Genomic DNA, 27,961 nt, shown 5'->3' with positions numbered 1-27,961 from the left:
GTTTCCCCAATTTGATTGACCCCTTCAATCATTTCATGTCTATTCTTTCATTCTTTCCTGACTCCCACTGACCCATGCATGTATGAGAATTGTGTGTATGATAGAGGTAGGTAGGTGTGTGTGTGTGTGTGTTTTAGAACATTGGGATAAAGAAGCCCTTCTCAGCCAGATACTAAGCCTTAAAGAAAATGCCTGATGGGACTGGGAAGGTGGCTCAGTGGAAGAACGCTTGTCTAGCAAGCCTGAGGCCCTGGGTTCGATTCCTCAGCACCACATAAGCAAAAAGAAAAAAGCCAGAAGTGGCGTTGTGGCTCAAGTGGTAGAGCGCTAGCCTTGAGCTGAAGAGCTGAGGGACAACGCCCAGGCCCAGAGTTCAGGCCCCACAACCAGACCCAAAAAAAAAAAAAAATGCCTGATAAGTTTGGATGTCCCATATAATCTTACATAACTCATTCAAAACTAAGGTCTTCACTGCCAAAGCTTTCTTACCTCAGTAAATGAAGCCAGTCCTTCAGTCTCCTCATTGTTTCTTAAAAACTCCATCTTCTTCCCCCCATCTGTATCTGTCTGCTTATACTGCCTCTACCTTCACATTTAGCCCTTTGATTCCTGACCTGGTATTTTAGGTAATTCTGAAACACAGATTGGTTTTGTTCCCTCCTTAAACATGTTACTGCCTCTGCAGGAAAATGATAAAATCTTGAGCTCTTTAATTTAGCATTTGTTCCTCCAGTGAGCCATTTCTAACTTCACCAGCTTCATACCTCAATTTCTTACCCCTCACCCACTTACTAGACTTAATTTTTTGGACTCTCCACATTTTATCTCCTACAGAAAAATATCTATACTCTTTATTATACTGACACCACCTCTTCATGTCACCCTGACTTGCTAAATCAGAAACCTCTGCCTAGCTTGTTCTACCAGAAATCCATTCCTGAGCCTCAGGCAGAACTAAGTAATATTTCCAGGGCTCCTTTTCTCAGTACTACACCCCTTACAGGGTTGTCTCTTAGCTCCTTGAGGACAGGGAACTACAGACCCCTACATTGCCCATGTCTGCCAACACACAAAAGGGGTCAGTGCACAGTCGCTGGTGAACTGAGTGCATGAATGAATGGCTGTAAGGGTTTCTTGGATCCTTTTCCCCCTGAAGATCTTCCTGGCCCAGTCCCTACTTCCAATCCTGTGTCTCCCCTCCCCTGCCCCTTTAAACTGCAGAGCATTTAAAAAAAAAAATACGCAAAGAATTGCTGGGTGCCAGTGGCTCACAGCTATAATCCTATTCAGGTTGAGATCTGAGGATCACAGTTTGAAGCCAGCCTGGGTAGCAAAGTCCATGAGATTCTTATCTCCAATTAACCATCACCAAAAAAAGCCAGAACTGGGGCTGTGGGTCAAGTGGTAGAATACTAGCCTTGAGCACAAAAGCTCAGGGACAGCATCCAGCTCCTGAGTTCAAGACCCCGCCCGTACTGACACAAAAAAGGAGTGAAGGGGCTGGGAAGGTGGCTCAGTGGTAGAGCGCTTGCCCTGCATGCCTGAGGCCCTGGGTTTGATTCCTCAGCACCACATAAGCAAAAAGCTGGAAGTGGTGCTGTGGCTCAAGTGGTAGAGCGCTAGCCTTGAGCTGAAGAGCTGAGGGACAGCGCCCAGGCCCAGAGTTCAGCCCCACGACTGGACGATCCCCCCCCCAAAAAAAAGGAGTGAAGCAAGGGAGGAAAGGAAGGAGAGAGAAAGAGAGGGAGGGAGGGAAAAGAAAAAAGAAAGGATTACAGCATGTTTATGAAGATACCTAGCACAGGTCTCCCTCTTTTTTCACTAGCAATCTGGGGGGACGGGTGGAAAATAGTGATGGATCTTGGCTGAAACCCCCCCCCCCCCCCGCCCTACTGTCTTAAAGTATACAGCTTTCTCTTCTCAGCTTTCTTCTTTGGCAAAACCTAGAAAGCTACTCTTCCATGAGTTCTTGAGTGCTTTGCTCATCCACCTTGCATACACACATGCGGCGGCGGCGAAGGCAGCACTGCCTGGGCAGGGTGCCAGCTGCTCTGCTCATCCTGAAAGCCTGGTGCATCAAGACTGTTGTTTCTGATCTGCTCCCCGTGTTTGCCTCTGTCCACAGAGCTGTGCTAAACTCCCAGAGGCTACCTGCAGCCGCCTCAGTAGCCAGATGTTCTGAAAGTCATAGGGAGGCAGCACTAGCAAGACCACACAGAAGTTTAATGTGCTGTTTTGTTTATGTTAATAAGGGAAACATTTCTTCTGAGGTTGTGCTTTTCTAATTAAAATAAATTCTTTCCACTTCTTTTTTTTTTTTTTTTTTTTTTTGGTTGTTGTTGCTCATGAGGCTTGAACTTTGGGCCTGGGCTCTGTCCTGAGCTCTTCAGCATTCTGCCACTTGAACCACAGTGCCACTTCTGGTTTTCTGGTGGTTAATTATAGAGATAAGAGTCTCACGGACTTTCCTGCCTCGGCTGGCTTTGAACCACAATCCTCAGATCTCAGCTTCCTGAGTATTACAGGATTACAGGCATGAAACACCAATGCCCAGCTTCTTTAAGAAATCTTACCCTAAATTGGGCACTGGTGGCTCAGGTAGGCAATCCTAGCTACTTAATCTGAGGATCCTAGTTTGAAACTATCTTGGGTTAAAAAAAAAGTCTCCAGGGCTAGGAAGGTGGCTCAGTGGTAGAGCGCTTGCCTTGCATGCTCAAGGCCCTGGGTTCGATTCCTCAGCACCACATAAGCAAAAAGAAAAAAGCCGGAAGTGGCGCTGTGGCTCAAGTGGTAGAGTGCTAGCCTTGAGCTGAAGAGCTGAGGGACAGTGCCCAGGCCCAGAGTTCAGGCCCCACGACCTACAAAAAAAAAAAAAAAAGTCTCCAGACTCTTATCTCCAGTTAACCACCAAAAAGCCAGAAGTGCCAGAAATAGAGGTGTGGCTCAAGTGGTAGAGCACCAGTCTTGAGCAAAAAAGAGCCCAAGGCCCTGAGTTCAGCCCCAGTACTGGCACAAAAGAACAGAAGAGGGAGGATGAAACACTACCCTAAATTTTCATAAGCAATGGAGGTCCTCCCATGAGAGGAGGAGACATAGAGGAGAAGGTTATGGAGGGAGACTCCACACCAGAGCTCTCCACTAACAGCCTGTCCTCTACTCCGGTTCCCAGACTAGTGCAGCCAGCTGGAGTATAATTGCCAGCCAAGGGTTGTTGTCTCTGTGTGAACTCTCAGTGGCATCCCAAGGGGCTGTGCCATAGGAACCTCAGTGTGGTCTCATTCACTCAGCACGAGGTCTGGAAGGCAAGGCTGATAACCCAGGTGGCCTTGGAGTTTCAAGCAGTTGAACATTAGGCTTATGAATAACCCTAGACTGGTCTCTGGTGCTTCTTCTGCCAAGTTTCTTCTTCTTCCTCCTCCTCCTCCTTTTTGAGGTATGGGGATTTGAACTTAGGGCATCATTTCTGCCAGGCAGGTGCTATGCCATTTGAGCCAAGCCTCCAGCCCTTTTTACTTGGTCTATCCATTGAGTAGTGCCCAAGCCAGCCTAGACCATGGTCCTTCTGTTTATGCTTCCCTTGTAGGTAAGATAACAGGCTTACACCACAGTGCTCAATTTTATATTGGTTGAGATGAGATCTCGTGAACTTTTTGCTCCAACTAGCCTTGAACCTCAACCCTCCTAATCTCTGACTTCTGAGTAGCTAGGAATACAGGTATGAGCCATCCCAAGTTTCCTTCTAATTGTGCTATTGATTTATTTTTTTTTAGCTGATCAGTAATTTACATTGCCTTCAAGGAAGAAAAAGCCCTGAGCTAACAGCAGATAACTGCCATTCCACTGACGTGCAAGGTCAACCTGGGATAGTTGCTTCCTTTCCACATCTTTTTTAATGTCATGCACCAATTGCAACAAATCAGACTTTAGAATTCCCAGTTAATAGGGTGGAGTAGTCAGAGTCCTGGAGTGAAGGACAGTTGGTTTCAACAGGTGTGCCAGCCTGTCTGCCATGTGTACCAGGTGTTGTACAGTGTACTTTCCCACCAGATAACTAGCACCCCAGCTCCTCTTCAGAAGAGAAGAGGTATTCTGAGCAGAAAGACCAGCCATGCAAAGCAGCACTCACAGTAATACTGTAGCTATTCTTAGCCCTAGCACAGGACCATCTCAGAGAAATGAAGCATTTGCTGCACGTCTACACACAGTGCAACCCATAAGGGCAGTCGGAACTAAAACAGGTTTGTCTGAACCCAAAGCCCACTTTGTCACTTTCAGAAAATTAAGTGGCTTCTTGAGATGGGAATGCAGGGACTGGGGGATGGAGGGTGGCCAGGGTGAGACAGGGGTAGCAGGGATGGCAGAGGCTGTGAACCACATTAAAGAGTGGAGACTTTAAACAGGGTGGGGTGAGTCACTGAGGGGTTTACGGAGGGAAGGGCATGGTCAGATGTGTATAAGAAAGATCACATTGCCTGCATGAGGATGGATTAGAGGGAGAGAGCAGGACAGACTTGTAATAATCCAAACAAAAGGTGATGACTCACGATGGCTGCTGCCGAATGAAGGAAAGTAGATGCTTAGAGAACAAGACGGGCCATGGGGTGGAGTTCAAGAGGCCCAGGCCGGAGGGGTGACTTTCCAGGGCCGTGGGAGCTCAGGATTTGGGTGAAGTCATCTAGTGAGTAGTGTGGGGAGAAGTGAAGGTCAGGCTGGGGTGTATGGCCCCTCCCAGCACAAGTAGACCAGCGCTTGCCTGCCAGCTGGCTGGTGGCCTGGGGGTCCGGGCTGGGACCATTCACTTGGGCCAGGGGAGGCAGATTGAGTGATTTGTCCGGCAATGAGGGAGGAGCCAGATGAAGTCAATAGAAAACTAATTTTCTTTTCTGCTGGAAGAAATGAGGTGTGTGGCCGCTGGGTAATTGCAGATAACGAGGGGACTTATTCTTAATATGCACAGTGGCTATGGTCCCCAGAGTACAGGAGACAGGAAGGATGGGAGCTGCCCTGACAGGGCTAGGCTTATTTGGGAAGAGAATTCTTGTCATTGCCCCTCCAGTGGTTCACGGCATCTCCGCCCCGTTGTGAGCCACCTCCCCACTCCCTGGGCTCCTTCCTGTCCTGTTCCCATCAGCTGCCCAGCTCCTCCTGCCGCATCCCCTCTCTCCTCTACCCTCTCCCCCCACAGCTCGGGCATACACACTAAGGGAGACAAATGACAGAGCCTCAGCTGAGCGGGGCCCGTGTCCGGCCCATAAAGCACGGGGATGGGTCACGTCTGGAGTTGCCATGGCCGCCACTACCCACCCATCTGTCTTCTCACCATTCTGCCTTGTGGCCTCCCGAATCCCTGGGGGAACAAGGTGTCACCCTCCCACACCCCCTGAGACCTCAGGCACACACATGTTGCGCTTCGTGACACAAGAGCCCCATCTGACTTTTTGCTAGTTTCTGGGCTGACTAGAACAGGTTTGTCTGAGTCCAGGTGTGGGGCATGAGGGGGAGGCCTCCCCTTGTCTAGGCCATGGTCCTGGCCAGGGTGAGGTTGGGGGGGGGGGCGGCATTGGAAGGGGACTGAAGAGACTTCCTGACCCCACCCTGACCTTACCAGTCCCCCACACTTGATTACAACATCGATGTACAATATTTCTGCAATCACAGCATCGATCCCTGGGGGCTGATGGGGACTGAGGCCCTGGTTATGGCCCAGGAACATGGAAGGGAAATGGGAAGAGAGTGGAAAGAGAGGTGGGTTAGGGCCTGTCAAGTTGAGCAGCTGATCAGTTTTTGTGCTAGGCTTACTCTCAGGACAAGTTCTGCATAGCTGCCCCTCGTGCCAGGCTGCATCTCCAGAATTCCTGCAGCCTCCAGAGTGCCAGGACAGCTTAAAGCATCCAGTTGTTCACAAAGACTCATGCTAGGAAATCTGTGGTGGGGTCTGGTGCAAGCAGACGTTTTTAACTTGAAGTTGAGTGTAAGCGCGCGCGCGCGCACACACACACACACACATACACACACACACACAGCCCAAAAATGTGACCAGCACCCAGCTTTGAGCCTCCTGGGGCAGAGGCAGGATGTAGCTAATATACACAGGGTGTGTGGTGGGGCTGATGGCCAGGGCTAAGGGAGGGCACACACCTACGCCCTCCCCAGACAGGAGGCGCACAGGAACAGGTGCCTGAGGGCAGATGAAGTCTCTCAAGGCCTTGGCCTGGCAGTGCCGAGCCTTGTGCCTTGTCACTAGTGATTATGGCCTGGGCCACACTCCCACACACACGCAAGTGCCGGCAAAGTCACCCTGGCCGTGGGCGTGATGAATGGCCGCACAGTAATGAAATGGAGACATCAAGGAGGGTGGCGGGAAGACGGAGTGTGGCGGACGTGCCGTCCCCACACGGCGGCAACAAGAAGGATCGCCCAGCGGCCGGGGGCCGTCAAGGGAGAAATTACACATTTACTCTGCCTTTTTCTTACTGCGACGGCGCCCATACATCACCGCTGGGGCCAGGACGGGACATGCTGGCCAATTTCCAGCATGAATTATGGGCCTGAGAAGCATTGAGACTGGGCTTCCTGCTGGCCCAGTATCACCCAGCCCAACTTGATGCTGAGATGTTGCCACCAGGGTCAGGGCCTCCTTCTCAAGCCTGTGGCTTCTGACTCTGACCCTGTCCCCTACCCCCTGCCCCCACCCTTAGAAAAGCAGCACCTGTAGGCAGGAGGGGAAGAACCTGGGGCCCATCTAAATGTCTTCTCTTCTTCTTATAGATGACTGCAAGAACATTGCCAACATCATGAAGACACTCGCCTACAGAGGCTTCATCTTCAAGCAGACATCAAAGCCATTCTGATTGGCCGAGGATGGGATGGGGCAGGACAGGGTAGCTGCTTGGCCCAGCCCAGAACCCTCCTCTCCCTCACACCAGAGGGGAAAAGGGAGTGGCACAGCCCTGCGCCCAGAGTGTCCCCTAGCTGCCCTGTGGGCTTGCGCCCTGGGCAGGGCTTGGCCACTTGGCCCCTCTGGAGCAGACACTTTGTGCCCCCCCACCCCCACCCCTCAATCTTGGCCCAGTATTAGCCCTATCCCATTGTGGGCCTGGGCTAGGGGGACCCAGTACTCACTGCCTCCTCCCTGGTACACAGGCTTCTGCTGGGGCCACTAGGCCCCCCCTGTGCCCCCTCCCATCCATAGTGCATGGTGTGTGGTGCCCCCAGGGCTCCAGGACAGATCAGGCCCCATCTTGTGTCTACCCCAATCCCCACTGTGAACGTGCCACTGAATAAAGTCGGGGAAAACAAGACCCTGTGTGTATATGTGTGCGTGCGTGCGTGCGTGTGTGTGTACATACATGCGCAGGGACATCTTTGTGTTCAAGGCCATTGATGTGCTAGTACCGTGCTCCCAGCTGCCTGGCTGCCTCTCCATACAAGGCCGTCAGCATGGGAATGGCCATTACAACACCTCACTGGCAATGCACAGGTCCAGACTGGGGGAACCATCTAAGCACTCTGCTCAAAGCTGATAAAGGAAACCACCTCTATGTGCAAAGCCATCTTGAGTATAAAACTACAGTTGTTGAAGGTACAGAGTTTGGGGCAATATTGGTTTGTGGTTGGAGAAGTCAGGCTGCTAAGGACCTGGGTGGGCAAGCCCTGACTACCACTTGTATGGAGTGGTATGTTGGTCCCCACCAGTCCAGCCTCCCAGCCAGGGATATCAAAAGTGCAGGAAGGGAAGCAGAAGTGGCTCAGTGCATCTCAGCAGCTCTATTTACACAATAGCACCACCCACACCCCATGGCCTCTCATGGCTTCTTGGCTTTCTTCACAGAAGATGAGCTGGAGGCTGATTCCCGTCGTTTCCGCTGAGGAGACACAGAAGAGGTTAAGGTCAATGATCTGCAAAGCCTGACTCAGGTTTGGCCCACGTCTTACTTTCAGAGAAGGTGATGCCCACTGGTCCATCTGATCTTGCCCTTGGCCTCAGCCCCTCACTGTGACCATTCCCTGCAGGTGCTGGAAGGATGGGGCCTGTACATCCTCCCGTCCATGGGAGTGCTTACCGAATTTGGCGTGAGTGGTGCGCCCACCACATCAATGATGGTATCTTTGGTGGGGTCAGGGCCAAGTCCAGGTTCCGACACCGCTGGCTCGGCAGAAGCTGGGGTTGGGCCCACTGCTGGTGTGGCTGGGCCCCCCAGCACCCCTGCCCGGGCCAGTGCCTCGTGCCGGTGCCGCAGCATCTGCAGCTCATACTCGCAGTTGGCGCAGGCCTGCTTGAGCTCGTAGAGCAACACCAGGTCACTCCGCAGCTCGTTGAACATATGTACCAGCTCCTCCGTGGGGGTAGGGCTCAGCTCTACAGGTAAGGTGGAGTACAGCTGCAGCTGAAGGTCTGTACCAGGAAGCTCACTCCCCTTGCCCAGGCTTACACAGCGGAGGGGGGTGGGAGGGGAGGTGCTGGTGTAATCCCATCCCACACTCACCCACTCCAAGCTCTAGCAGCATCTGTTCCAGGGCCTTGATTTTCTTCTGACCCACAGAGCTGGGCAGCTTCATCTGCAATGACCCAGACAGCTAAGCCCTCTCTCACACAAGAGGCTTGGGATGAAGGGGGCTAAAGGCAGTGGCCAGAGCAGGGGAGGGAGCCCCTAGGGGTATCTATGTCCAGAACAGGAACTAACCATGAAGTGTAATACAGTGGAAGCATGACCTTGGCCTGGCCACACCCCTGAGATCCTGGAAAGGCCTTCCACCTGTAGCCAACTCTGCTCCACTCCAGCCATCTGGGGACCAGCCCAAACCAAGTGACACAACTCACATACCCGCTGGCTCCGCAGTGTGACACCTGCAGACTTGAAGTCTGGAAACTTAATGCCTGCAGTCTCAGGTACAGCCTGGGGGAAGGAGTTAGGAAGATTGCTGAGGTCAGTCTCAGCAGCCCACCACTCTGGATATTCTCAGAGATCCCCACTCAAGGCGGGGTCTTGTGCCAAGAGACCCCTCCACCCTGAAGTGGCTGGCTCAGCTTCCATACCGGCTTCTCAGCCTCCTTTTTCTGGGGTAGCTTCTTCTTGGGGGCCTTGCGTTCCGTGCGCCGTTGCTCTGCTGTGGTGTCAGCTGCGGTAATCAGCTTCTGCAGGTCTTGGCTGCGTTTCTCCCGCTCCTTCTTCCGGGCCTCGATCTTACGCAGCTCTTGTAGCAGGTACTCCTCCTCTGCCACCTGCGAGAGTGAGGGATGCTAAGCGGTGTGTGAAGGCAGCCCCAGATGGAATAAGCATGGAGGGAAGAGTGCTGGGTGGGCAGTAATCAAAGGTAAAGGGATTAGGAAGGAAGTGAGGGAGAACCAGGGCTGGCAGGGGGGCTCCAGCTTGGAAGTGAGATGTGGGCTCAGCGCTGACCTGCTCGGGGGTCCGGTTATAGAGCCGCTCCAGCTGCTCCTTGCGCCGCCGCTCATGCCCAGCATCAAAGACTGGGATCTTAAGGTCTGTGCCGGGCACAGCCCGTACATTAGCAAGCTTGGCACAGATGTGGTAGTACCGCTCCTTCAGGTCCTCCACAGAACGCTTCTGAAGATCAAGATGGATGGGAGATGAACTATCAGGCATATGGAAGGCGTGGAGGTAGCACCTACCAGACTGGGAGAGCCAGGCACAAAGCAAGCGCCTACCAGCTCACCTTGAACTGCTGGTGGTCATACCGGTCATGGATAACTACAAATCGCAGGTCAAAGCGGCGGCTGAGGTCAAAGAGGTGGTCAGTCTCTGCCTTGGTCCAAGCATCATCATGGAGATACAGCTGGTACTCCTGCTCTGAATACACAGGCACCTGCACAGTCTACTGGCACACAGGGACACAGTGGTGGCATGCCCACGTCAGACCACGCCCAATAGGCTCTGGCCACACCCCCATAGCCTTTGTTTATTACCAACCTCTGAGCTGGACAAAAGCAAATCCCCTTCCTGTGCCCCTGCTGAGGGTAGCCTGCCTGACAGCCCTGGCAGGCTCTGGAACTGGGACCTTCCTGGATTTAATAAAGGAGCAATCTCATCCTATCTTCAGCTCACCCCTAGCTCCATGGTAAGATGAGGGCCTACTTGTAAACACTTCAGTGGAATCCAAAGATGAACTTTGGATTCAGGCACGTCTGGGTACCTGTCAGACAGAGAAGCACGAAGCTCCCAGTCCATAACTCGTATCTAAAGCACCACTACCACCCAGTGGTGACAATGGGACTTGCCGCTTCCTCAGAGCTTCTAGGTTGGCTGTCTATGCACCAACACATGTACTCATGTATTCATGTCAAACCTGCACTTGGCCTAACACACACCCCAACCCTAAACCCGGAGACAACCACGACTTCCACCAGCTGAGTCAAAGACCCAAGGAAGGAGTCAATGTTAGGCTGGACCAGGTAAGTTTCTCTCTTCTCTGTTCAAAACCACAACTGCTGCTGGGCACTGGTGGCCCATACCTGTAATCCTAGCGACTCAGGAGGCTGAGATCTGAGGATCTCAGTCCAAAGCCAGCCCAGGCAGGAAAGTCCATGGGACTCTTGTTTCCAATTAACCACCAGAAAACTGGAAGTGGAACTATGGTTCAAAGTGGTAGAGTGCTTGCCTTGAGCAAAAATCGCTCAGGGATAGCACCCAGACACTGACTTCAAGCTCCATGACCAAAAAAACAAAAACATATACAACTTTTCCAGCTTCCTCTCAAGACACTTCCTACTGGAGGTCCTGTCCCATATCCTACCAACTTAACATACCCAGTACTGAATTCACTGCCCTGCTTTTCAAATTCACATCTACAATGTCCTCACCCAGAGGACACTGCCCCAGCCAGAAACCCTGGAGACATTTTCAATTCCTTTCACCAAATCTGTAACTTTACCACCAAAATCTTCTATCTCCAGCCACCTCCAGGCCAGACCAACATGATCACGCACCTGGATCAGAGAAATAGCCTCCCTGCTGGTGCCTGCCTCCCTTCATCATCCATGGAGCTCCCCATCTGTCGCCAAGATGTGGCCTCTTTGCACAGTACAATTTAAAGGGTAGACTGATGTTATGTGCAGACTGCCATCACTGGTCTATGGTAAAAATGGAAATTATTTAATACCAGCTACTCCAGAGTTGGAAATAAGGAAGATTTCAGTTCAAAGCTAGCCTGGGAAAAAGCTAGCAAGACCATGGGAGTGATGGTGCATCCTTGTAATCCCAGCTGCTTGGGAGATGGAAGTAGGAAAATCTTAGTTCAAGGCCATCCCAGGAAAAACTGAAAGTCTTACCTGAAAAACAACCTAAAAGTAAAAAGCTGAGAGTATGACTCAAGTGGTAGAGCACTTGCTTAGTAAGCACAAGGCCCTGAGTTCAATCCCAGTGCTGGGGAAAAAAATGGAAATTGAGAGGGGCTGAAAAACTTTTCTATAGTAACTGTGCCGCTCAATGTACTATGAAGAGACATGGACCTGGGCTATCTTTAAATTCAAAATATGCTAAGAGCCAGGCATAGTAGTACACGCCCTTAATCTCAGTACTTGTGAGACTGAGTCAGGAAGATCACCAGTTCAAGGCCAGCCTAGTCTACATGATGAGACCTTGTTTCAGAACGAACAAAAAGTGCCTGCTTTGGCAAGCACAAGACCACGAGTTCAAACCTTACTATCACAAAAAAAAAAAAAAAGAGACATCCTCACAACAAATTGAGATGTACTGTTCCAGAATGTATCTTACCATGTCCTCTACAGTCCCTTCAAAACCTTAAAGATGATTCACTATCTCCTCAAGAGCAAGAGTTATCCTGCTCATTTTCATTTAGGGCTTAACACACCACACAGGTATCAATGACTAACCACAGAATTAAATGAGTGATAAGAGTCAATCATCTGGCTACTGGCAGCCACTGTCCCACCCAGACCCTCCATTCCAGCCAAATAACTGCAGTTTCTGGAACATATATACCAGATTCTCCCCCTCACCATTGTTCTTTGTCTTCTTACTTCACTCCTTTCCCGCCATGAAACATTCTCATTCTTTTGATAGCCTTCAGAGATCCCTCTTACACATTTAGTCCCATTCAATTTTAAAAAGCTCCAAAGCTCAAGCTAATTCTGCTCTCCAGGTGTTCACAGTGAATTAAGAAGACTTTCCTTTATTCAATCATTCATTCATGCACTCAACAGTATTTGCCTGCTATAGCTCTGCTAGGGACATGAACTATTAGCTCTGCTACTGACAGAGCTAATAGTCCAAGTAAAAACTTAAATCATTTTCCCAAAATACTAATTAGCAGCATGGCAAGTTTGATAACCAAGAGACATCTAGGACTTAACAAGTGACACCAGATTCAGGCTGGTGACTGAGAGTGGGTCAGGAGAGAGGTAAACGAGGCGTGGTTTAGTGTCACATTCACTAAAGGAGTGAGCGAAGATGGGAGGAGAACCAAGGCAGAACATAGTCATTAGACAGCCTAATGTGGGGGAGCCTAGGAGTTAGGGCCATGTTGGGACATGGGGGGGGCATGAAGATCCTGGAGGTGGGCAGCTGAAGCCCTGAGCCACAGGCCTATGCGCCTTACTACAGTGCCTGGAATTTGTCCAAAGGGTCATGAGAGCCAATATGGTTAGTTTTAAGAAGAGTAAAAGGAGCCAGGCGCTAAAGGTGGCAGAAAGAGACTGGCAACCTCAGTGACACAATGGGCTTGGGGTGAAGACAAGGATACCATGAGTGACTGGGCTTTCTGGCTCGAACCAGAGATAGATGGATAGATGAGGGAGTGGGGAGCCACTGACCAAAAGTGGGACCCCAGGGAGGAAAATCATTAATTATTAAGATGATTAATTCATTTAACTCTTAAGTTCATTCTCCACCCATAGTCACCCAGATCTTCCTAAAAGATCTTGAAATAGCCAGCTTAAAATCTGTAATGGAAGCCCAGTGCTGGTGGCTCACACCTATAATCCTAGCTACTCAGGAGGCTGAGATCTGAGAATCACAGTTCAAAGCCAGCCCAGGTAGGAAAGTCTCATAGACTTTTATGTCCAGTTAAACACCAGAAAACCAGAAGTTGAACTGTGGCTCAAGTGATAGAGTGCTAGCCTTGAGCTAAAGAGCTGAGAGACAGCGCACAAGCCCAGAGTTCAAGCCCCATGACCAACAAAAGTCTGTAATGGTTTCTAAGACACCAGGCAAGGCCTAAACTCTTCAGTGTGGCTGCTAAGCCCTCACCTGCCCTGGGCCCTACCCCAGGCCTCAGCTCCCACCACACCCTACTTTGGGCCTTAAGGCTTCAGTAAAAATGTCCAGAGTACCCCACACATACGACGAGTTGAAGTTCCTATTTCTCCCTTTGCCCATGCTGCTCCCTCTGCCTGGAAAAGTCACTGCACTGCCTTTCCTAAAAACACATGGTGACAACTCTAGACAACTCAGGCTCCACTCCAGGAAACTTCTATCATCTTCAAGGCCTCCCCCTTGATGTACCGTGCATCCCACCAGTAATCGTCTCTACCTCCCTTTCTCCTTCCCCAACAAAACGGAGTATTTTGTGTCTGGTCCATTTTGTGTGCTCAGTGTCTAAGCCTCAGCTTGGCAGGAGTCACATAACTTGTCTCATCCAACCTCCCTCCTGCTGCCTGAGAAGCCTCATCTCCTCCACTGTGCCTTCTCAATCTTGCATCTGCAGTCTCTCCCTCCCCTGGGCCTCTGAGGCTTAAGCTTGATGGTGAGATGGACGCAACCTGGTGGGATGTGGGGAGCGATGGAGTCACACATGGCCAGGCTCACAAGCTATCCAGGGAAGATGTCCAGAGGCATGTGAGAAAAGTCAGGATTTGCAGTTCTGGGTTGGAACCCCTAGTACTTACAAGCTCCAAGTCTGGGCCGTCCCACACAGCTGATGTGAGGTCACGGTGCAATGGCTTCAGGCTTGGGCTAGGAAATCCCAGCGCAGTCTAGATCTGCCTCTTACTGAGGACCTTGCTCTGGTTCAGTCTCAGTAGTCTAACCCAGAAATATTCCACTTTAGATTAGGATGCTATCTAGATAGAGGATGCATAAATGGTCTGGGCAGAGATGTGATTTACTATGGAAAGAGAACCAACAGGATGCACGTTAGATGTCTTACAGAGGTCTCACTCAAATGCTGTGTTGTGAGGGGCGCACACCAGCTGCCCTCTCACCGCCTCCCCTCAGGCTCCGATTCACTGCTTACCTCATCTCCTACTAGTCTGGTTTTTATTTTACTTCCTAACATCATTATTTTCTGTCTTCCCTTATTCTTGTCTTGTGTTAAGAGCTAGGGTAGAAGGCTAAGTCAAAGATGACCCCCAAGTTTCTAGTGTGGATAATAGTGCCATTCTCTGAGAAAAGGAATAGGGGGGAAGATTATGAGTTCTGTTGAAGAATAACCACTTGATGTGGGGGACCTTGGAGCATTCAGAAAGAGATGTAAGTCAATGATTTGATATGTAGAAACTCTGTAGAGTGGAGACATTAAGTTGGGGGTCACTAACTTCTAGAGGGTTACTAAACCAAGAGTGAATGAGATACACTAGGGAGAAAGCAGAGTGTGAAGATACAGCTCTGAGGAGCCTCAATATTTGAAAAGCCAAGAGAAGCCACCAAAAACTAGTTTTAAGAGAGGATAGGATCCCATGGGGAGAAATACCCAGTCCCCCCTCTGCCTGCATTTGGCACAGGCCTGTGTGGATGATCATGTTGGGTCTGAACATGCCTTTGGAACCAACCCTAGGAGAATGGAGAGAGAGTACAGGCAGCTCAGTGTAGGGGGACAGCACTGGCCTGTGTGTGAATAGGGGTCACTCACCTTATTAAACCTGGCAAAGGGGTAGTCCTTGCCCTCCTCGGCTGCCCGTCGCCAGTGGAAGAACATCGCTCCATCCTTGCGGGCCGGGTTGGTGAATGGCATCCACTTCCAGGGCCGAACCTTCTTGGAGCCCAACTTGGCCTTTACTGTGCGGTAGCCCTGACCAGTATCACTGGGTAGCAGTGGGGGTGCATCTCTGGCAGTGGGGTTTAAGGAGGTGGAAGGTTAGAATCAGATGTGTGGGAGCTGATGGACCCTACACCAAGGAAGGAGACCCTAGAGCAACACATCTACGCTCCTCCTGCATCCTGCTAAGTAGGCAGGAGCCCTGGCTGGGGAGAGGAAGTGGGAGCAAATTGGAAGAGAACACCAGGAGTTAGGAACACAGCAGGTGGGCCTGAGGTGGGCACACGGGGACCTGGGATTGCAATACTTGCTTCTTGTCAGAGTAAAGCAGCGCATAAACTTCTCGGTGCATGCCCTCAGGCCTCTTAAAGGTCAGTGTCTCTGAAGACTTCTTAGACTTTTTCTGGGAAAGAAAGAGACGGAACCACAGTCTAGACCCCCTTTCTTGAAAAATCTTCAGACCAGGGCAATCCCTAAATAAACCACCTACAGATACAATAACACAATATAGAAACTTGCCCAGGGCCAGTAGCCTGTAATCCTAGCTACTCAGGAGGCTGAGATATGAGGACTGCAGTTCAAAGCCAGCCCAGGCAGGAAAGTCCATGAGTCTCATCTACAATTAACCACCAGGAAAACCAGAAGTGGAGCTGTGGCTCTAAGGGCTAGCCTTAAGCAAAAAGAGTTTAGGGACAGCACCCAGACGGTGAGTCCAAGCCCCACAACAGGAAGGAGGGAAGGAAGGAAGGAAGGAAGGAAGGAAGGAAGGAAGGAAGGAAGGAAGGAAGGAAGGAAGGAAGGAAGGAAGGAAGGAAGGAAGGGGAAGGAAGGAAGGAAGGAAGGAAGGACGCACGCACGCATGCACGCTAGCTAGCTGGGTGCTGGTGGCTCATGCCACCTAACTAGATGTGCAGCTCAAGTGGTAAAGCCCTAGACTTAAAGCTAACACCCAAGTCCTGAGTTCAAGCCCAGTGTATGAGTGCAAGTGCAAACACACACACACACTCACACATATCCCGTCTGCACAGGTCATTCCCCCCACACACCTCACCCAGTAGAGCCCTGATCTGTCAGAATAGGAAATCCTCCTCCCATCACTCAAGCCTGTCAACAATGTCGTGGTCTCCCTTCCCAGTAACTTACACAGTACCCGTGCCTTGAGGTCACGCCTTTAATCATGCACCTCACTAGAACTGCGCCATCCATCGCTGACCCCGACTCTCTCCTGCTGTCCCCCGTCCTCACCCCTCCTCCCCTGACCCCACGCGCTCAAGAACCCCTGCTACCTTGTCCGGGTTGATGATGTCCTTCTTGCTGATGGTCCCAGCCGCTGCATCTCCCTCCGGACCCCCGAGCTCTAGAATATCTCGTACGTCTGCGCCCGTAGCCATCGTGCCTGACAGATGGGGAGGGGACAGAGGAGGCACCTCGGGGTCAAGGGTCGGGTGCCTGAGGGGGAGAGCAAGCTCGGGTCAGGGGGCGGGGCTCCTCCAGACCCAAATGGAAGCAGAAGAGGCCGGCTGCCAGAAGAGAGGAGGCACAAGGCAGGGCTCGGCCTGGGTCTCGACGCTTGAGCGCCCCTACACCACCCCGCTGGCCTCCTGGCCCTACACCCGCCTCCACACCACGGATCCACCGCTACGGCCCCTTCCGCCGCTCCCCCAAGCCCTGCACAGCAGAAACTTCCGGTTGCGCTCCTCAGAAATGTGGCGGATGGAAACACTTCCGGTTGGTGCTTAGCGAAACGGAGCCGGCTAGCAACCGAGTGTGAAAGCTTCCGGCCGGTCTGAGCCTGTCCCAACCCTGAGCTCCCGCGGTCTCGCGCGCGGTGGTGCCCTGCCTGCTTGCTGGCATTTCCTGTCTGTGTTGCCTCTTAGCCCAGAGCTTCGTGACACTGGAAGGTCACTTCATTTCTCTGAAGTTGAGTCTTCATTTGCAATTGTAGTACCTGCTTAAATGAAATGCCAATAATCCACGTAAAAGATGAGTACAGTGCCTGGAACGCTTCATTTTTTAAAATGAATGATGGTGGTTGCTCCTGCTCATGAAGTGCCACTATGTGCCTGGCATTGTGCTAAGCTTTCCGTGAAAGGGGAAACCCGGTGGGCCGAGTGCCCTGAGGGGTGGCCAAGATGGCGTCGCTTGCACCTCCACTGATGGAGATGTCTGTGAGTTGGGCCCTTTGGGGCTTTCCTAGAGCCCAGCTTCTTAAAGCTGCACTCGTTTTGAGTTACACAGAAACCCAAAGTGAAACCCAGAGCACAACCCAAGCAGGCAAAGCCAGAAACGCTTGTCTCTCAGGGAAGAATCATGCTGATCTCTCTGGAGAGAGAGAGATGGGCAGAAGCCCTAGAGCAGAAATGAGTGTCACCATCTGCAAACCAGCCTGCCAACATGAAGGATACATGGCCAATGAGAGTGAGGCTTGGATGGGGCTTGTAAAGCTCTAAGGATGCCAGAACTTAGACCAAAACCTGCCAAAGATCCCTGTAGGGACTAGAGGAGCAGACAGCATGTAAAGCATGTAAAACATAGATGTAAATGTAGCCTGTTCTGGCCCAAACCCGAGTGGGGTTACCATGGTTGCAGCCACGAGACCAGAGAAGCAGGCCTTGCTCTGTTCCTGTGGCCTGATTCATTCCTGGTGGATCTACTGAGCTCCAAATAGTTTGTGGGGAACCTAGGTCTTGCCACAAAAATTGCCCTTGAAGCCCTTATTCCTTGGAGCCATAAGTAGGCAGAGCAATGGGAGAGAGCCTTATGCGTGTGCCTCAAGTGCTTGACTCTACCCAGTTAGTGAATTGTGGTATGACTTTTTAAGTGAGTTTTAAATATTTTAATATGTAAATAAATGTATATGCCAGCCATAGTTCTAAATTAGGAAGGCAGTACGTACATCTATTGGAGGAATTTACATGGAGAAAAGGGAAAGAAATACTGGGCATATATATAAACAATAAAAATTTACGATGTACCTTATGGTGGTGACAAGAGTTATAAAGGAAATAAAATAGAGTAATAGGGTAGATTAGACTGTAGTCAGGGAGTTTCTCTGGGGAGCTGAAATCTGAACTGAGATTGAAACAATAGAAATAGCCATAGGATATCTGGGAAAGGAATGTTTCAGATAAAATAGGAACCTAGTGCAAGTGTCCTTAAATGGAAGAGGTTTATTTGTTGAAGGGGCATAGAAAAAGGAAGATGTTATCTTTTCCATTTTAAATGCCCTACAAAAGCCCATATGTTAAAGCCAGATGCTGGTAGCTCACACCTGTGTAATTCTAGTTACACAGGAGGCTGAGATCTGAGGATCAAGATTCAAAGTTAGCCCAAGCAAGAAAATCTGTGAGACTCTTCAGTTAACCAGGGGGAGGAGGGCTGAGAGAAAATGGAGTTGTGGGTCAAGTATAGATTGTCAGACTTGAGTGGAAAAGCAAAGGGACAACATCTAGGCCCTGAGTTCAAGCCCCAGGACTGGCACAAAACAAAACAAAAAAGAGTTGCTCTTGAGCCAGGCACCAGTAATTACACCTGTAATCCTAGCTACTCAGGAGGCAGAAATCAGGATCACAGTTCAAAACAAGCCTGGTCAGGAAAGTCTGTGTGACTCTTATCCCCAAGAAACTACTCAGAAAAAGCCAGCGGTAGCTCTGTGGCTCAAGTGGTAGAGTGCCAGCTTTGAGCAAAAAGAGGCTCAGGGACAATGCCCTGAGTTTAAGCCCCCAGGACCAGAAAAAAAGAAAAGGTTGAGCTGTAGCCTGTGGTGCTGCTGGTAGATGCTGGGATCCTAAGGTCTTTGGTGGTATGCTCTTAAAGGGTTATTTTGGGACGACAACCCTTTCTTCCCTTTCTCTTTGATTCCTGGATGCCATGAGGTGAAAGTTCTTCTCCATTACCTGTTTCCTACTATGATGTCCTGCTTCTCCATAGGATCAAAAGCAATGGGAAAAACTGACCATTGATTAAAACTTCTAACACTATAAACCAAAAATAAACTGTTCTTCCTTTTAGTTGTTTACCAGTTATTTTATGAACACAACAAAAACCTGGCTACCAAAGGCCTGTGTGGCAACTGTGAAGTGAGAAGCAGGAGAGACTTGAGACCACAGGTGAACGTAATGAGCCACATTAAGGAGTCCCTCCCTCCCCTCCCCACCGCTAAGAGCAATTGTGCAACATCCTCCCTCTCATCACCAAGGGTACACACTCTTAAGGATGGTACTGGATTTCATCCTTTGAACTTGAACCCATGTCTCAGAACTTGTTTCTTCACTTGCAGAGTGGAAAGTGTGCTCAGGAAGAAACTATGGGACAAGAGAAACAGTGGTTTGTGGTGATGAAGTCTGACTTGGTCTTGCTAAGGTTAACAAGAGATACCATTTTCACACTAAAAGATAAGAGCCTGGTGTTGGTGGCTCACAGTTATAATCTTAGCTACTCACGAGGCTGAGATCTGAGGATCTCAATTTGGAGCCAGCCTGGAAGACAAAACTCCAGTTAACCAGAAAAAGATGGAAATAGAGGTGAGGCGCAAGTGATAAGAGCTTCATCTGTAATTAAAAAAGCTGAATCAGAATACAAGGCCCTAGCTGGGCACTGGTGGCTCATGCCTGTAATCCTAACTACTCAGGAGGCTGAGATCTGAGGATCATGGCTCAAAGTCAGCCCGGGCAGGAAAGTGAGAAAGTCCATGAGACTCTTATCTCCAATTAACTACCAGAAAACTGGAAGTAGTGCTGTGACTCAAGTGGTAGAGCACTCGCCTTGAATTGAAGAGCTGAGGGACAGCATCCAGGCCCAGAGTTCAAGTCCCATAACCAAAAAGAAAAAAAAACTGCAAGGCCTTGAGTTCAAGTCCCTCTACCAACACACACACACACACACACACACACACACACACACACACACACACACACACACAGAGGAATTTGTGTGTGTGTGTGCTAGTACGGGGCTTGAACTCAGGCCTGGGCATTGTCCCTTAGCTTTTTTTCAAGGTTAACACTCTATGACTTGAACTACAGCTCCACTTCTGGCTTTTTGGTGGTTAATTGGAAATTATAGACTCAATGAATTTTCTTTAAGGGCTGGCTTTTTGAACCATGATCCTCAGATCTCAGCCTTCTGAGTTGCTAAGTTATAAGCATGAGCCACTAGTGCCAGGCTCTAATTTTTGTTTTAATAGGAAAAAAATTACAGAAAGTCACAGAGGTAATGCAGCAGCCAATGGATGGGCAGGTAAGCATTCAGCAACACTGGTATTCAAAGGAATGGAAATACTTTATTTTTTTTTTTTGGGGGGGGGGGGTCCGGTCGTGGGCCTGAACTCTGGGCCTGGGCACTGTCCCTCAGCTCTTCAGCTCAAGGCTAATGCTCTACCACTTGAGCCACAATGCCACTTCCGGCTTTTTTTTCTGCTTATGTGGTGCTGAGGAATCGAACCCAGGGCCTCATGCATGCAAGGCAAGCGCTCTACCACTGAGCCACCTTCCCAGCCCCTGGAAATACTTTAAACCATATTGGGATAGTACTTTTTGCCTATCAAGGGAATTAAAAACATCTTTCTTGAGCCAAAGTCTCAACATATAGTCAAGGCTGGCTTTGAACTTCAATTTAGTCCAGGTTGGCCTCAAATTTACAGTCCTACTGCCTTAACCTTCCTAGTGCTGAGATTTTCAGGCATGATAGGTAAATTTTTTACAACAATTATAATACTTATTTGTTGGTTTTTGGTTTTTGAATCAAAGTCTCACTATGTAGTCTAAGCTGGCCTTAAATATGAGTGATCTGAATGTCTCAGCCTCTTGAATGCTGGAATTATAGGTGTTCACCACTATGCCCAGCTGTGACACCCATTCTTGATAAAGATACACATGAAATAAACATTAGCATTATTAAACTGTTGGTTAGAAATGTGAATAATTGGGGCTGGGAAGGTGGCTCAGTGGTAGAGTGCTTGCCTTGCATGCCTGAGACCCTGGGTTCGATTCCTCAGCACCACATAAGCAAAAAAAAAAAAAAAAGCCAGAAGTGGCGCTGTGGCTCAAGTGGTAGAGCACTAACCTTGAGCTGAAGAGCTGAGGGACAGTGCCCAGGCCCAGAGTTCAGGCCCCACAACCGGACCCAAAAAAAAAAAAAAGAAATGTGAATAATTCCATTTTGTTTGTTAATTCATTCAACAAATATTTGTCTAGTACTTATTATAAGCTACTTACGTGTACACCACTCTGTACCAGCACTGTGCTAGCCTCTATACAATGGTCATTGCAATGACACAGAATAATTTGTTTCAAAATAGTTAATTCTGGATCCAAAAATTGTGGTATCTATACACAATGGAATATTATGCAGCCATTAGAAATGACAAAATAATGGCATTTGCAGGGAAATGGATGGAGCTAGAAGGAATCATGTTGAGCGAGGTAAGCCAAGAACGAAGAGACAAACGGTACATGGTCTCCCTGATAAGTGGATGCTAAATCCAAAATGTTAGGTGACACGACAAAACTAACAGGACTTAAGAAACAAAGAACTCCCACTCATCTGGTTGAACCACTACTAAATATCCCCATGCTGCTGATCACAAATATGGTATATAACATGTGAACACTGTTATATATTACAGACTGTGGTAGACAATTTGCTCCAGGGAAGTTAGAATGAACTTGTGACTTTGAAATTATGTAATCATTTAATCACAATCAAAAAAAAAAAAAAAAAGAACCTCGGGGAAAGGAGGGAGGGAGGGGATGGTAGGGGGAAAACAATGGAGGGGGTAACAATGTTCAAGAGGAAGTGTACTCATTACCTCACTCATGTAACTGTAACCCTCTGTATAGTAGCTTTACAATAAAAAAAAAATAGTTAATTCTGTGTTATATAGATTTCACCTCAAGGAAGTATTTTAATAAAAAGCATGAACCTTAGAATCAATGACATGTGTATTTTTCCTACTCCTGTGGTAGAGACACAAGGTGAAGAACCTTGTACTGAGAAGAGGCATTGGGCCATGTCCTAGCACATCCAGAAACAACACTGAGATGCATTTTCATGGCATCTAAGGTGCTTTGATCCTGGCACATTCTTCATTTACTGGAAGGTGTCAACATAATACTTTCAACTCTCCTCACTATTTCTTACTGCCAAATTTGATTTCAAGAAGTCCTCCACTAGGAGAGTGGTGGAGGAGGGAGAGAGGAAAGGAAGGAGAGAGGAAGAGGGGAGGGGCAGGGAGGGAGGGAGGGAAGAAAAAAATAAACAGCGTGGGGGGGGGTGGGGAAAGGGGAAGGAAAAAGAAGTCCAGCTTCCACTACAGATAAGAGTCTCACAGACTTTCCTGCTCAGGATGGATTTAAACCATAATACTCAGATCTCAGCTTCCTGGGTAGCTAGGATTATAGGTATGAGTCACTGGTACCCAGCTCTATATAAAATGTTAATGAAGTAAATTCAGCAATATATTAAAATAGTGATTTAGAAGCTCTAAAGAGGATTTACCCCATTGTTACTATCAAAGTTTAACATTATGATATATGCCAACTTAATTTATCATATTAATGAATTCAATATAAGATACAACTATCTCAATTAATTCAACTCCCAGTAATGATATCAAAGAAAAAATCTCCTAATAGACTAGGAAAACAACATTTATAATTTGATGTAAGGCTTGTTTTCAATTTAGAAAAAAAAGAACTAGAAAAATCTATAGTAAATGCCACACTTAATGGAGAGACAACAGAAGCATTTAGATTGAAGCTAGAAGCAGGACAAACATGACCTTTAGGAAAACAGTGCCTAGCCAGATGTCTCTCTAATTCACTCAGAGAAGGAAAGCAATAAAAGCCCTAAATAGTATGTAAGAAGAGGCAAATTGTGATTATTTGCAGATGACAGTATTGCTTACATAGAAAAACCTTAGAAAATCAATTGACAAACTATTAGCACTAATAAGAAAATCCAGCAAGGTGACCACATACAAGATCAATGTCCAAAAATCAATAGCTTTCCTATATACCAGCAATAACCAATTAGAAAATGTAATGGGAAATAAGATTTTGTTCACAATAGCAACAAAATCTATTAAGCACCTAAGATCAAACCTAAAAAGAGAATTCATTTCAGGTTTGTATAAGAAAATCCATCAACCTAATTAATAACATGATAAAAATAAATTGAAAACTACATAATTGTATTATGTAGCAGCAGATAAAACACAAGGATCATTTTGGCTACTGACACTAAAGAAACAAGAGAGACAAAGGATATTTCCTAACTATGATAAAGTAGGGTGTGTGTGTGTGTGTGTGTGTTATTATTGTTGTTGTTGTTTTCAGAAACTAAAAGCAGGCATCATAGTAAATGGCTATTAAAGGATTGCCATTAAGGTGAAAACACAAGGCAAGCCATTACTATCCTACAAAACCATTTAGAATAAAAATGAAATGGAAGATTGGACAATGGAAGTAAAAACTTCAGATAGAATACCTCACTCCAGGATCTGTCCAAGTCATAAATGCTTGACAAACAAGATCACTCTGATCTTATACAAATGAGGGTGGAAATTAGAATCTCACCCAGATTAAGATGAAAGGAACTTTCTTTTCTACCTTGTCAAAGCCATTACCAAGCACAATCTAGACATGCCTCATGCCACACCTGTCCTCTGAGTGGAAGAAAGACTTTGTAATTGTGCAGGCAGTCCCAAGACCTGTGACAATGGGGTTTTGTCACAGAGGGGTGTCAGTTCTTAGACCTTTGAACTCAGACTGAATTCTACCACCAGATTTCTCTGGCTCTCCAGATTTTAGATGGCATATGGTGGGCCCCTTCATGTTTCATAGTCCGGGAAGCAAGTCCTATGTTACATCCCCTCCATATCTATCTATCTATCTATCTATCTATCTATCTATCTATCTATCTATCTATCTATCTATCTACCTATCTATCTATCTAACTATCTATCTATCTATCTACCTATCTATATCATTTCTTTATTTACTCATAATCTATTTATCTGTATCTATCATCTATCAATTACCTATTAATCTATCCATCATCCATCTATCCAATATCTGTCACCTATTATCTACTTATCATCTATCTACCCATCCTCTTTCTTCATCATCCATCTACCTGTCTGTTAACTGTCTATCATCTGTTGTAGATATTTGTGTGTGTGTATCATGGTGCCTGAACTCTGGGGCTAGGTGCTGTCCCTCAGCTCTTCAGCTTCAGCTCAAGGCTAGCACTCTACCACTTGGGCCACAGTGCCACTTCCGGCTTTTTCTGCTTCTGTGGTGCTAAGGAATCGAACCCAGGGCCTCATGCATGCAAGGCAAGCATTCTACCACTGAGTCACCTTCCCAGCCCCATTTTTTGAGAATCTTGATTGGTATAGTGTCACTTTATATGGGAAGTAGAGAAATATGCCAAATGGCACCTCAAGTTTAACAAATCCAAACCCAGGATGTGGGAAATCCCAGGGCTACAAGTTACCAATTTCCTTCCACAAATAAATAACATATAACTAAAAGCAAAAATTACTTTTTAATAAAGACCCAGAAACACAACCAAAGAAAGGTTGGACAAATGGGATTACATAAAACTGCAGAGCTTCTGCATGGTAAAGGACATAGCTTGCATGATCAATAGAAAGCCCACAAATTGGGAGATCTTCACAAGCTATACAACAGACAAGGGCCTCATATCTACAATATACTTAGAACTCAAAAAATTAAATCTCCCAACAACAAATCCTCGACAAAGCAACCACCCAATTAATAAATGGGCTAAAGACTTAAAGAGAGACTTCTCTGAAGAGGAAATAAGAATGGCCTATAGACACTTGAAGAAATACTCAACTTCTCTAGCCATAAAAGAAATGCAAATCAAAACAACATTGAGATTCCACTTCACCCCAGTTAGAATGGCTATAATCAAGAAATCTAATAACAACAAATGCTGGAGGGGATGTGGACAGAAGGGAACCCCACTGCATGGGTGGAAGTGTAAACTTGTTCAAGCACTCTGGAAAGCAGTATGGAGGTTCCTCAAAAGACTCCACATAGAGCTCTCCTATGACCCAGCAATCCCACTTCAGGCATTTACCCAAATGATCACAAACAAGGTCATACTAAAGCTACCAGTACAACTGTTTATTGCAGCATTATTCACCATAGCTAAGATATGGAACCAACCCAGATGTCCCTCAGTAGATAAATGGATCAAGAAAAAAAAAAAATATATATATATATATGTATCACATTTTCTATGCCTCCATCAAAAAGAATGATACCGCCCCATTTGTTAGGAAATGGAAAGATTTGGAAAAAAAAAATATTTTAAGTGAAGTAAGCCAGACCCAAAGATACATAGTTCCCCATGGTTTCCCTTGTTTGCAATAACTAGTATACATCTAGGATAATCTTACCAGACAAGCAGTAAAGGTCAAAAGCTATGTACTATGTACATATGACCATATAAGATGGTGCTAAGCGAAATGAACTCCTAGATATGGACACAAGAGGTTTTTTTTCTTTATTGCTATGTGATTTTTTTTCTTTTGTATATTCTTCCCCCATAGTATAACCTCTGTTGTCACTGTATTTGATTCTGGTGCCCCGCATCTTATATATATACTTATACATTTTTCTGATTTGGGGAGGGGTAGAGAAATAAACTGCTGAAACAAGGATACAGGTTGACCCATTGTAACAATGAGACCTACAAGACACGATGTAGAAAACGAACTTTACAATTTCAGGGGTGGGGTGAGGGGGGAGTTGGGGAGATGGGGAGGGGGGAAAAAGGCAAAAATGAAACAAATAACAAAAAGAAGAGGTCATTTTCTTCACTAAGAAAAAAAGATGAACTTCTAGGTCAGCCCTTGTGGGATAATGGACTTGGAACCCAGCTCTGGGGTGGGTGAGAGCCACCATGGGAACACAGAAAGTTCCTGATGGTGACAGCCTATGTCAAATGTTCTGGTGTGTTCTAAAAAATAATGTCATAGATAACCCTTGGAGAGTTTCATAGAAAAAATGTATGCTTTTGGCAACTATAGGCAACACTTTCTCAGCTGACAAAATGATAAATGTGTGTGTGTGTGTGTGTGTGTGTGTGTGTGTGTGTGTGTGTGTGTGTGTGTGTGTGTGCCAGTACTGGGGTTTGAACTTAGAGCCTGGGCCCTGTCCCTTAGTATTTCTGCTCAAAGCTGACATTCAACCACTTGAACCACAGCTCCAATTCTGACTTATTTTTTGTCAGTTGTGGGACTTGAACTCCAAGCCTAGGTATTGTACCTGAGCTCCTTTGCTCAAGGCTAGCACTCTACAACTTTAAGCCACAGCATCACTTCCAGTTTGCTGGTGGTTAATTGGAGATAAGAGTCTCAAGAATTTTCCTGCCTAGGCTGGCTTTGAACTGAGATTCTCAGATCTCAGCCTCTTGAGTAGCTAAAATTACAGTTATTACAGTTATGAGGTACCAGCACCCAGCTTCACTTCTGACTTTTTGATTGTTAATTAGAAATAAAGGTCTCATAGACTTTTCTGACCAGGCTGGCTTCGAACCAGCCCCATGACTGACAAAAAAAAAAAGCCATTATTTATTTTTTTTTGGGGGGTCCAGTCATGGGCCTGAACTCTGGGCCTGGGCGCTGTCCCTCAGCTCTTCAGCTCTAGGCTAACGCTCTACCACTTGAGCGACAATGCCACTTCCGGCTTTTTTTTTTTCCTGCTTATGTGGTGCTGAGGAATCAAACCCAGGGCCTCATGCATGCAAGGCAAGCGCTTTACCACTGAGCCACCTTCCCAACCCCAAAAAGCCATTATTTAACTGAAAGGGAAACTTAAAGCTCTACCAACCAAATACAATATGTAGATCATTTTTAGATCCTGATTTAAACAAACCAATTATTGAAAGACATTTTGGGACAATTGAACATGGACTAATCATTAGATTATATTAAATAATATTGAATATACATATTATATTTATATAAGATATAAATGAGTTCAAGCCCCAGTACTAGCAAGAGAAAGAAAGAAAGAGAGAGAGACAGAGAGAGAAGAGAAAGAGAGAAAGGGAAGGAGGGATGGAGAAAAAGAAAAAGAAAGGAAGAAGAAAAAAGAAAGAATTATTGTTAATTTTGTTAGATAGGATAATCAAACTGTGGTTATGTTATGGTTATTAAATTAATCTATGGGGCTGGGAAGGTGGTTCAGTGGTAGAGCACTTACCTTGCATGCCTGAGGCCCTGGGTTCGATTCCTCAGCACCACATAAGCAAAAAGAAAAAAGCCAGAAGTGGCGCTGTGGCTCAAGTGGTAGAGCGCTAGCCTTGAGCTGAAGAGCTGAGGGACAGCACCCAGGTCCAGAGTTCAGACCCCACGACCGGACCAAAAAAATAAAAAAATAATAAATTAATCTATAGCCAGGTGCTGGTGGCTCATGCCTGTAATCCTCAGAAGCTGAGATCTAAGGATCCAAGTCCAAAATTAGCCCAGGCAGGAAAGTCCATGAGACTCTTATCTCTAGTTAACTATCCTAATACCCGGAGTAGAGCTGTAACTCAAGTGGTAGAATGCTACCTTGAGCAAAAAGCCCAGGGACAGCATCCAGGACCTGAGTTCAAGCCCCAGAACTGGGCAAACAAACAACAACAAAAAGTTAATCTCGCTCAGAACTAGTGGCCCATGCCTATAATTCTATCTACTCAGGAAGCTGAGATCTGAGGACTGCAGTTCAAAGCTAGCCTATGCAGGAAAATCCATGAGGTTTATAGCATTAGGCTGAAGCAAAAAAAAAAAAAAAACAAATAAAAAAACCCTCAAGTACCATCTCCAAGCCCTAAGTTCAAGCCCCCAAAACAAAACACACACATACACACAAAATTAATCTATAATGTTAGTGATTCTAGCTGGGCACTGTTGGCTCATGCCTGTAATCCTAGCTACTCAGAAGGCTGAGATCTAAGGTTAGCAGTTCAAAGCCATCCTGGGCAG

At 47.2% G+C, this 27,961-nt stretch overlaps 2 protein-coding genes across 11 annotated transcripts in view; one reads left to right on the top strand and one right to left on the bottom strand.

Annotated features, from left to right (window-relative positions):
* The window catches only part of Eri3 (ERI1 exoribonuclease family member 3), a 133,079-nt gene extending 125,768 nt beyond the window's left edge, over positions 1 to 7,311 (top strand). For 9 of the 10 annotated variants that reach the window (XM_042675868.1, XM_042675852.1, XM_042675834.1 and 6 more), the window contains one exon: positions 6,769 to 7,311. In XM_042675868.1, the coding sequence (XP_042531802.1) occupies positions 6,769 to 6,851 (83 nt within the window). In that variant the 3' untranslated portion in view covers positions 6,852 to 7,311. The remainder of the gene's footprint in view (positions 1 to 6,768) is intronic. The other variant, XM_042675808.1, reaches the window with a different exon arrangement.
* A 440-nt stretch (positions 7,312 to 7,751) lies between these two features.
* Positions 7,752 to 16,638, bottom strand: Dmap1 (DNA methyltransferase 1 associated protein 1). Its single transcript, XM_042675780.1, has 10 exons — positions 16,242 to 16,638; positions 15,267 to 15,358; positions 14,830 to 15,025; positions 9,679 to 9,837; positions 9,402 to 9,569; positions 9,038 to 9,223; positions 8,826 to 8,897; positions 8,487 to 8,559; positions 8,064 to 8,359; positions 7,752 to 7,865 (listed from the first exon to the last, which is right to left on the bottom strand). The coding sequence occupies exons 1-10, from the start codon at positions 16,344 to 16,346 to the stop codon at positions 7,806 to 7,808; spliced, it is 1,407 nt and encodes a 468-aa protein (XP_042531714.1). The 5' UTR covers positions 16,347 to 16,638; the 3' UTR covers positions 7,752 to 7,805.
* Positions 16,639 to 27,961: the final 11,323 nt, after the last annotated feature.

This window comes from Dipodomys spectabilis, unplaced genomic scaffold (assembly GCF_019054845.1).
Source record: "Dipodomys spectabilis isolate Male_0828 unplaced genomic scaffold, ASM1905484v1 ptg000002l, whole genome shotgun sequence".
Classification (NCBI taxonomy): domain Eukaryota; kingdom Metazoa; phylum Chordata; class Mammalia; order Rodentia; family Heteromyidae; genus Dipodomys; species Dipodomys spectabilis.
Note: the sequence above shows the minus strand (reverse complement) of the source record. Positions and strands in the feature narration are given on the sequence as shown.

Excerpts from the sequence above, each read along its gene's own strand:
- Dmap1 (XM_042675780.1), bottom strand. The coding sequence starts at position 16,346 with ATGGCTACGGGCGCAGACGTACGAGATATTCTAGAGCTCGGGGGTCCG. Across the intron at positions 15,359-16,241 it reads ACATCATCAACCCGGACAAG|AAAAAGTCTAAGAAGTCTTC; the intron begins GTAGCAGGGGTT and ends TTTCTTTCCCAG. Across the intron at positions 9,838-14,829 it reads CCTTTGCCAGGTTTAATAAG|ACTGTGCAGGTGCCTGTGTA; the intron begins GTGAGTGACCCC and ends GTGTGCCAGTAG.